General features: G+C 51.4%; 1 protein-coding gene across 1 annotated transcript in view; it reads left to right on the top strand.

Annotated features, from left to right (window-relative positions):
* The first annotated feature begins 3,957 nt into the window (after positions 1-3,957).
* NID2 (nidogen 2) overlaps positions 3,958-10,787 on the top strand; it is a 52,771-nt gene continuing 45,941 nt past the window's right edge. Inside the window, exons 1-2 of the mRNA XM_034767724.1 lie at positions 3,958-4,247; positions 5,224-5,535. Of these exons, the coding sequence (XP_034623615.1) occupies positions 4,053-4,247; positions 5,224-5,535 (507 nt within the window). The 5' untranslated portion in view covers positions 3,958-4,052. The remainder of the gene's footprint in view (positions 4,248-5,223; positions 5,536-10,787) is intronic.

Below are 10,787 nucleotides of genomic sequence, written 5' to 3'. Positions count from 1 at the left end.
GCGCCTAGCACAACGGGGTCCTGGTCCATGAGTAGGGTTCCCCCTAGTAGTACAAATGAATAGTAACAATGAATGGGCACCAGCGCATACCCTAAGGCAGACAGATGAAGATGATTAGGCTTTGAGGTTAGGTTTAAGAACTCCACGTTGTTTCTGTTCTGATTCAGGGGTGCTGGAACGGGGGAGGAGGTGGGGGAAGGAGCCATGACCCTCCCACTTTTGAAAGTGGATAGGCCTTTTCGCCATGGGCCTGGCCCCCTGCCCCGCCTCTTCCCCCTGAGGCCACGCCCAGGCTGGAAGCAGGAGCCCAGTTCAAGTAAGAGTGGCCCAGGGAGCCCAGGCAGCTGTGGGGAGCTGCTCAGGGCAGGTGGAAGGTCTTACCTCGACCCGGCTCCAGCTTCTGGCTTGCCTGGGGGGCAGGGCCTCGGGGGGAAGAGGGGCAGGGGTGGGGTGCGCCCTCCCCCCACTATTAGGAAGAATCCTTTGCCCGTGTTCTGATCCTTGTAGACTCAAAACGTAACCCAACCCAGCCTGTTCTCAGCCTGGCCTTTACCCCGTAACACGCCGAACCTCAAATAGAAGCACAATGACAACATCACTTGGAATCCGTTTTTGTCTTCAAAACGTCCCAGGAGAAATGAGCATTTCCTGTTTATTTTCTTAGCTTCCCCTGGTGCAATTTCTAATCAACTCTCCAAGGGCTGTGGGGATTTCCTGTCCGTGCTTCAGCCCCACAAACTCTCACACACTCTCCGGTGTGGAGTCTAGCTGTAGTTTTCCCTCCGGGGTGCCTGGTTAAATATTGTTGACTATCAGGCCTCATAGGTGCAGATGGCACTTTGCAGACACAGATACGAACAGAGGTCCCTGCCCAGAGTAGTGTACAGTATAAAGACTTGAGTGCACAGTGTGTGTGTTTGGGGGGCGGGGGGAGGCGCACCCAACCTCCCTTTTCATTCCAGGCATAGTCTTCGTCCCTGTGTTCCTCTGAGTGCATGAGCTGCTCCAGCCCAGTGCTGCTAGCTCTCCCAAGGGGGCGAGGCCCATGGCCAGCTCTGCAGTGGGGTGGGGGGGCAGGATAGCTCAGTGGTTTGAGCATTAGCCTCCTAAACCCAGGGTTGTGAGTTCAATCCTTAAGGGGGCCATTTAGGGATCTGGGGCAAAAATCAGTCTGGGGATTAGTCCTGCCTTGAGCAGAGGGTTGGACTAGATGACCCCCTGAGGTCCCTTCCAACCCTGCTATTCTATGAAGTTATGGCAGGCTGTGGTGTTAAGTCTCATAAGGCCTGAGGTTACAGTACTGGAGGGGGACTCAGGAGAGCTGGGTTCAACCCTCTTCCTGTTTTATCTTGGGCAAGTCACTTAATCTCTCTATGGGAAAGGTGCGAGGAGGTGTGAATTTAGGCACTTGCATGCTGTGGCAATGGGGCCATGCCGGGAGCTATATAGATATGGAGTCACAGTGCAGCCCGAGATAACAGACAGAGTGGGGGGAAGGCTGCTAAGGAAGTAGTTATCTAAGCATTTGTAAGACACCAGTGGCCACCAAGGTGTTGTGAAGTATCAGAGGGGTAGCCGTGTTAGTCTGAATCCGTAAAAAGCAACAGAGGGTCCTGTGGCACCTTTAAGACTAACAGAAGTATTGGGAGCGCGCTCTGCTCTGCAGATTGTTATAACGGAGGCTGTGAGTGTCTGTTCAACAACTTCTTCCTCAGAGAGAAACTGGGAGGAAGCTAATACTGTACAGGAAAGATGTTGCAGACTGCCCTGAACGCCATTCGATTTGGTTCCAGCTGGTTATCGTCTGGTAAGTGCAGCCTGGGGAATTGTGAGTGGCAGATAATACACCAAACTACGGGATTAGGTACAAACTATCCGGCATAACCCATTGATGAAATAAACCAGCCCCTCCCTCTCAACCTGTATTTAATGATGCTTGTAGAATGGCATGAAAAGGGGGCCGATCATTTGTGGGTTTTACCCACTGCAAATCATCAGGTGGGAAAGTGTCAATTATATGGCTTCTCAAAGCGGCATATTATGAGCTGAATGGGGACAGTCCGAGTGATGGCCAGACACAGCAGGGATGAACCAGCGCGGTGTTCAGCCCGTTTCTTCCCAGCGTACAGCTTTAGAAAACGGAGGATGTTAGACTTGATAACTGCCCTCCTGAATGCTTTCATGGCTGTTAAAAATCTTCTTTGTACACAAACGTATTCCATCATATTCCCTCGGGAAAAAAAGGTTGCCCGGTCTGTTTCTGCCTTCCGGGACCAAACAAAAGGAACAGACGTTGTTGATAATAAGCATGTGTCTTTGTTAAGACGGAACTATTAAAACAATTAAAGCCCAGCAGACAAAGATTGCGGTGTTAGCTATTGGAAATACAAAACCCGCAACCGAGAGTCCATCCACTGGGCAGTGTCTTTTGCCACAGGTTCTTAAGTCCAACAACCAAAAGTTCCTTTAGTGTGCCTCTCCCTTGTCCCTCTACCGCACCCCACTCACAGCTGTTGTCCTTGGTCAGTGAAGACCCAGAGTTCAGAAGTGCATTCGTGTGAATTCACTTCCCACCCGGGATGGGGGAGAGGAGAAGGCACCTTGCTCACTCCTTCAGCCGCTCGCTCCTCCAGCCACTCCAAATGCACCACTGGCCGCACTGCCAGCCTCTTGCTGCTGTGCCAACCACTGGTTCGGTGCCCCGCCAGCCGCTCCGTTTGCTCCGCCGGCTGCTCGGTTCAGTCCTAAGGGATGTCTGTAGATACTTGCTGAGCATAGATAATACAAATGTTGCAGGCCAAAGGGGCACAAGCAGGGAATGTGAAACCTAGAGTCAGATTATTAGCTGGAGAAGATCAAGCAGGTTACGACATGCCCAGTAATGAATCAGGCCAAGATTTTCAAACATGGCTGGCGATACCGGCTGCCTCCATTTTTCGGGGCCCAAGTTGAGACACCTTAAAGGGGCCTGTGTCTTGGGGAATACCAAGCACCCCTCCTTTGGCAAATCAGGCTCCTTTCTGGGGGCTCAACTTGGGCACCCCAAAATGGAGGCCCCCCCCAGAAGGACTCACCCCTGGTGAAACTCTCGGCCGTCCAACATTCGAGTGAGTGGTGTGGCTTCCCTGGCTTTCCGCACCCCCGTTGGGATGGGCCAGAACGGGGGGCAACCAGCTGCACGCCGGGGGGTTTGCAAAACACCAGGCTCAAATCTCCACGGTCACATCAACCCACCGTTGGGTGCGTGTGTTTCCGTTTTTCCTTGTTGTCAGCTGGCCAAGCGACTTGCCCGGCCTTCCTCCGAGTCCTGCAGCTTCTGCGGAGATGGAGTCCAGAGACCCACTCTGGCCATCAACCCAGGGGGCAGGCAGAGCCCCGCTCCAGAGGGCTCCCCACACCAGGGCCACGTTGGCACACCCGCCCCCCAGCACATGGCTGGCCAGCGGTGCCCTGGCAGGGGTGTGAACAGACCAGCCATTGGTAGGGTGACCAGACAGCAAGTGTGAAAAATCGGGACGGGGGTGGGAGGCTAATAGGATCCTGTATAAGAAAAAGACCCCAAAATCGGGACTGTCCCTATAAAATTGGGACATCTGGTCCCCCTAGCCATTGGCATGGGGCTGATTCAGTCCCCACTACCGGGGGGCGGTCGCTGAAAGTCCCCTACAAAGAGGGGCTTAGACTAACCCCGACCTGTCCCCCCATAATCCGGTGTGCAGCGCACCAGCGGGGCCGGCTCTTGCTTCTCCCCCCCCCCGGCAATCGGGGGACCCCCTGCGTCCCCCACACGCCGGGCTCCAGCTGGCCCCGGGCTCCTGGCACCGCCGGGCTTAACACGAACCAGATGCGGCGCCGCTCCGGCTTGCTGGGGCCGGGAGTGATTGGCCGCTGGCCGGGCTCGGGGCGCCCAATGGCGGCGCCGGGGCAGAGCCGAGACCCCGCCCCGGCCCAGGACAGCGCCGGGAGCTCAGGTCGGACGTGGTGGGCTGCAGATTCCTGCCGCCGCCGCCGCCCGGGAGGGGAGCGAGCCCCGGGCCACCGCCGCCCCCAGCATGGGGCTCCCCGCGCTGCTGCTCCTTCGCTGCCTGCTGCTGGGCTCGGCGGCGGCGCTGCCCCGGCGGGAGCTGCTCCCCTACGGGGCGCCCCGGGGCGATCGGCTGCTGCAGGACGGCGACGACGAGACCTCGGCCGTGGTGCCGCTCGGGAAGCCGCTGCTCTTCTACGAGACGCGCTTCAGCCACCTCTATGTGAGTGCTAAGCGCCGGGCCCGGGGCTCGAACCCGCGGCTCCCGGGCACCCCCCCCCCCCCCCGCCCTGCCCAGGTTATAGTCACCCCGGGGCTGGAGGCTAGAACGAGAGCTGAAGGGCTAGTAACAGCCCGCAGCAGGGTTATTGGTCCGGGACTGGGCAGACTTTTTAGTCCCAGGGCCACATCTGGGTATGGAAATTGCATGGCGGGCTACTCCCCCCACCTCCACAGGTGCCGCCCCTGTAGCTCCCATTGGCTGTGGTTTCCGGCCAATGGGAGCTGCAGAGCCGGCACTTGGAGCGGGGGGCAGCGTGGGGAGCCCCCTGGCTGCCCCTAGGCGTAGGAGCCGGAGGCGGGGGACTGCTTCCCGAGAGCTGCGCGGAGCCACAGCACATGCGGATCAGGGCAAGCTCCCAACCCCGCTCCCCGGCAGGACCTTGAGGGCCAGATTCAAAGGTCTGATGGGCTGGACGCAGGCCCGTGGGCCGTAGTTTGCCCAGTCCTGTCCTGGGAAGTTGCAAAGAACTTGGTGCATCCGTCGATTGTCCTACATGCTCCCCTTTCACCCAGCTATCCCTACCCCTACTCCTCTGTCTAGCTAACGGTGCTGGAAAACATTGTGCCCAGCTGTTTCCTCTGGTGTGGGGGTTGCCTGGAGTGAGCCTACAGCTGGGGATGGAGCTCACATGGGTAGAGAAGAAAGGGAGGAAGTTGAGGTCTTTGTCCCCCCCTGCAGTGTTGGGTAAGTGAGGTCCCTTGTGGTGGGGCCCCTGCTGGACTGAAAGCCCCTGGATGAGGTGGGTGGAAGGACTTGGTTCGGAGGGAGGAACTGGTGATGCAGAGGGGGGCGGGGGTGTTGCAGTGAATGGGATCTTTCTGCACTGCAGCTGTTGCTGCCTGTTGACAGGAGTCCTGTGAGGGTGGACCGAATGGTGGAGGGTGCTGTGAGTAGAATTCTTTGCTGTCTCTTGTAGGTAGGGACCAATGGGATCATCTCCACCCAGGATTTCCCCAGAGAGACCCAGTACGTGGACGACGACTTCCCCACCGACTTCCCGGCCATCGCCCCCTTCTTGTCCGATATTGACACCAGCGGCGGGAGGGGGAAGATCTATTACCGGGAGGATCAGTCCACCGAGGTACTGGGCCAGGCCGCTCGCCTTATCCGTGCTGGATTTCCTAGTGCAGCCGCCGCTGCCTTCACTCCCATCCATGCCTTCATCGCCACCTGGGAGAACGTGGGTGCCTATGAGGAAGTCTCTCGAAACTCGGAGCCCTCTAAGAAGGTAAGACCAATGTTAATGTTAGCTGCTGTGATCCCATTGGGATCTGAAGAAACAGTGTAATTCCAGAGAGAGATGTGGCTGGGAGAAGGTTTCTAACCAGAAATGCATCAGGCAAATGTAACCCAGGTCGATGGCCCCTGTTTCTTTTTGTTTTTGGTTTTTTTTGAGCATCTGTACCAATTTTCCAGACTAAGGTTATGTCTACACTGCACAGTTATCCCAGGTGATTGGCACCAGGGTCTGAGCACCCTAGTTAGTCTCACTCAGGTGTGAGCATGCCCACTGCAAATGTAAGACTGACAGACCCTGGTTATTGGTGGGCGGGATCGAACCTGGGAAGCTTAGTGCATGAGCCTGTACTGCATGAGCTAAAAGCCACATGGCTCTTAGCTAAGTCTGTAGAGGAGGCTCATTAATCTCTCTCTCTAACTGGTCTCGGTGCCAGTAGATGGGACAGAACACCACACCCAGGAGATGTGTGGATTACACAAAGTCCTACCTGCATTACTGTGTCCCCAGTGTTTCTACCCTCACCCATGTGTGTCTGGGTGCAGATCCCAGGGTTCTCTGTGCTGAGACACTCTAGGATTCTTTCCCTGTAAGTTAGGTCAATTACTGAAAAACTTGTCTGTCCTCTGGGGGAGTTGTGGGAAGAGCTTTGGAGGACTATCAGCACTCGAGTGATTTAACCCTCATCAGCTTTCAACCTGAGTTAAAGTGGAGTTCAGGCTCTAACCCACACCCGCAGCCTGGGCTTAAAGTGCCTCTGAGTTAACTGTGCAGTGTAGACCTATACCCTAAGACCTGGACTTTCACTCGTGTGCTCTCTAACCCCTCATGGAGCATGAGCTGAACCAGAGCTCAGACTTAGGGTCACAGCCCAAACTCCACCGTCTAGAGTGTCTACAATTGAACAGCTGATGGCAACACAGCTTGGATCTCGCATGGTGAGGCTAGAATACCATTCACAAAACGCTTAAGGACCCACTGTGAGACCCTTACTCCAAGGAGTCCTCTTGAAGTCAGCTGGGCTACTGTTGTCACTCACTGCTCACAAGGGATTCACAATCTCTCTTGCAAACACCAGTGGTGAAAATCAACGGTCATGAGCTATCATAATTTGACTACTAACAGCATCCACTCAACATATACAAAGACTTGGTCTCTGCTGCAAAGACCTTGATGGGGCCCTTTGTTTTCAGTTTTTATTATAGTTAATTTTCCTGGGAATTTATCGGTGTTTATTACTACAACCAAAACGGGTGAAAAGCGGTGGAAAAAACAATTAATAATTTTTCTGGGTAAATATCAGGGTTTATTTTGGTGGAGGGAAGGACAGGGGGAAAAAGTATTCAGTAGCTTTAAAAAAATAAATTTTAATAAATTTAATACCTTTCCATTTAAAGCTTTGATGAATGGAATTCAATGTGGTTTGCTGCAGAACTAAAACAGAACGGAAAACAAATGTCACCTCTGAGTTTAAAAAAACAATACATCTCTCATCCCCAAATAAATCTTTTCATTCGAATAAACAGTTTACGGTTGTAGACTTAGAACTATTAGCCTATAAATATTTACATTTAATATTGGGCCACACCATTTGCAGTGCATACACTCGCCTTCATCCTTTTCGCCTTTTTTTGTTTTTAAATCTTGAATACTTCTTTGTGTTCTGAAACGTATTCTGAGACGGATTTTCGTTTTCTTCCCATGTTAGTGTGTCAGATCTTTAAACCGTTATCTGCTTACGGCTTGAAATGTGTACATGGTGGGCGTAATATTCATCAGTACATTCAGATGCGCACGCACTTCAGAGCTTGTGTGTGTGCCTGTTTGTTTATTGTGTGTATCTTCTAGACTAATACAAAGCCTTACTTCAACACACAGCTTTGCATATACACACAGACTAAAGTATTATCGTACTACAATCCATTGCATGACATAGATGTATTTTCCTAATAAAACGATTTACTTTTTTATATATTTAATGGTACAAAAGTAGGGTGAAAATCAGAAAAAAACGAATAATACTTTTTGTAAAACCCGGGATTTTTTCAGTAAAAGTCGGTTTAAACTGAAAACAAAGGGGCTAAAGTATAGACCAAGAGAAAACCAACCAGGTGCTTTGAATGCTCCGGGCGATGGTATTAGTTAGAGGTGGTGCAGAAATCTCCCATTGGTCTTTGCTGAAAGGTTCAGCTGCAAATGTAGCTTCAGTACAGTTGCTCTGGGTTTACATTGGTAACTGAGATCAGAATCTGGCTCAGAGGGACTGATACTTGTGAGTATCTCAAGTAGGTGTTTGGCCCAGGGTTTGTGATTTTATTTTTTTTAACCACTCCGAACATTTTGTTAATGATTTGGGATCCTAGTCTCCTTTTCTGGGGTTTGTTTTCCAAGTTACTCATTAACAAATGTCTCTGGGGCATTGCTTTCAGAATTTCCACCGTGGGTTGATATTGTGTATGGAAAAGTAGGCACCAATTAGATCTGGTCTCAAGAACTTCCTGCCGTGATGCATGCTTTTCAGTGACATGAACTGATAACACTCATGAATAGACTGAAACGCTTTTAGATTCAGAGCCCTTGGATTCCCAAGTCATTTCATGGCTCTGGCCCATGAAGGCGGAAATTGCTGTCATGATGAACGCTGTTTCACTGGTCTGATTCCTTACTGAGGGGTTAGGGAGCTCCTAGTGTTGTCAGTGCCCCCCTGCTTGACTTTTACAGTGCTATTTGCACATCTCTCATGTGCCCTGAAAGCCTTTTTTTTTTTAATCTGTAATTCGTTTGGGTTGCCGAGAAAAACTTCTTGAAAAATACCTTGATTTTCTGTTCTGAGCTGCTTGCGTGCAGCTTGCTGATGACATGCTAACATCCTGTTGCAACATGATAGGAACATAGGAGTTGCCATCCCAGGTCAGCCTAGTGGTCCATCTAATCCAGCATCCCTGTCTCTGACAGTGACTAGTACCAGAGGCTTCAGAGATGGGCAATTATTGAATAAATTGCAGTAGGGAGTTTTCTTCCCGGCCCTATCCGTTAGGAGCTGGTTTGTACCCTGAAGCATGAATTTTTCTATGATTATTTATAATATTTATAGATACATATGATATTTATATCATGGCTACATCTACACTGCATATATCCCCCCTCAACTTTAAAAAAAAATTATATTACAGTAGAATCTCAGAGTTACGAACACCTCAGGAATGGATGTTGTCCGTAACTCTGAAATGTCCTTAACTCCGAACAAGACGTTCTGCACTTAATCCACTGGGAGGGGAGGAGGGGAAAGGAGGGTTGGGGCTACAGCCAAGGGTGGGTGTGTGTGTTAGGGCTGGGGGTGGGGTCAGGGCTTCTGACCCTTGGGAGCACCAGAGCTCTGGAGTTTAGATCTGGGAGGAGCACTGGGGCTCAGGGCTTCAGCCCTGCAGCTCCATTCCTGGCTTCTGTCCTGGGGGGGGGGCACTGGGGTTCAGAACTCCCCACAGCTCTGCTCCTGGTTTGAGCGGGGGGAGGGGTGCCTGGGCATTGGCTACAGGGGGAGCACCGGGGGCTGAAACCAGTGCTCCCCTCGTAGCTAAAGCCCCGAGCCCCAGTGCTCCTCACGGGGCTGAAGCCGGGAACGGAGCCATGGGGCTGAAGCCCCGAGCCCCAGCACTCCCCCAGGTCTAAAATCCTGAGCCCAGTGCTCCCGAGGGTCAGAAGCTCTGACTCCGTCTGGAGCAAGCTAAAGCCCAGAGGCAATAAAGTATTTGCTTTTTATCTCTGTCTGTCTGTCTCTGAGGCTGCCTGATTACTTCCAGTTCCAGAGGGTGTCTGGTTGACCAATAAGTCCGGAACTCTGGTGTTCGTATCTTTGAGGTTCTACTGTAATGTAACGCTGAATGTTCTCGCTATCCAGTTGTCTATACAAGTGCCCTATCCTTTTTTGAATCCTGCTAAACCCGGGGTCTCGCTGGTACCTTGTGGCAATGAGTTCCGCAGGCTAACCAGCCACTCGTTGTATATGAAAAATATTTCCTTTAATCAAGTTATAAATTTGCTGCCTTTCAATTTCATTGGCCATCCTTTTGTTTTTGGATGATGAGAAGGCAAATAGAAGAGCCTGGTCCTGAGTTGGAGATAATGTGGCCCAGCATTGCCGTGTGGTGAGATAATGTCACTATTCTGCACTTACTTGTATTGTCATATTAAGAGGTTGCAACAGTCAAGGGTGTCTTCAGAAAACAAAGTCTCCTTTGACCTTTACTCTCCTCAGCCATACAGCATATAGACTAGTGCTGCTTCCCCATGAATGCCTTTCTGCACCTCCTCCTTCAGCTCCAGCATCAGATGTCGAACAGCCTGTTTTAGGATTGAGAGATCTCCAAAGCACTGGCCCCCTGGCCTCTTTGCTCCAAGACCCCAAGAACCTTACAAATAGACTCTCTTTCTCTCTTCCCATGGGCTCTTATTAGGTTGTTTATCAGCTGTATCTGCTGCCTCTCCATGCTGGTGATGAACAGAGGCACAGTCTGGCTGAATGTCCGTTGCTTTTCAAGCTGTCGAAGTGCCTCTTTCCCATTGGCAATGCATCTCTGATTCATCCACCGGCTTCCTCTATGGACCCAGTGGGTCTCCTGCAGGTTGACTGATTGACTGGAAGAAAAATCCCAGGCTGTGCTAAGCGGGGATCAGGAGTGCAGTCCTCCACTCAACGCATCTTCTTTAAAAGTCCTGTTTAGCAGGCCTGCTGTTGCTGGAGCCCCCTGGCCCAGTTGTTGGTTTTGGTGCCATGCCAGTGCCTCTCCGTTGCAGGATGTTGGTCTGACATAGGAAGTGTGGGTCACCGGTGGGGTTTGTGCTGAGGGTTTTTATGGCTGCTTTGGGAAAGAGTGTGATAGAAATGGAGCGACAGTATTTCAGGACTTCCTAACCTGGTACCAAATGGGAGTGAAGAAAAATGTGTTCTTTTTGAAGGAGGAAGTTGCTGTATGCCTCAGGGAAAACAATCATACAATCCCTAATTAAAATATCCGCTACTTGTGACATGCCAAGCATAGCTCACTCCAGGAGCAACAATTTTGTTGAACTCAAGTGTTCAAAAATCTGCCTCTCCCACTCAAAAAAATTCATGAGTGGCTTAAAAATCATGAGGCTTTTTTTTTAAAAAAGGGGGTTCTATTTGCTTTCTAGGTTTTGAACCTTTATGGTCACATTTTCAAGCTTTTCTCCGCATGCATGAGAGTTAGAACCTTACATTTTTT

This window comes from Trachemys scripta, chromosome 4 (genome assembly GCF_013100865.1).
Source record: "Trachemys scripta elegans isolate TJP31775 chromosome 4, CAS_Tse_1.0, whole genome shotgun sequence".
In the NCBI taxonomy this organism is placed as follows: domain Eukaryota; kingdom Metazoa; phylum Chordata; order Testudines; family Emydidae; genus Trachemys; species Trachemys scripta.
The sequence above is the reverse complement of the archived record's forward strand: the minus strand, read 5'-3'. Positions and strand labels throughout refer to the sequence as shown.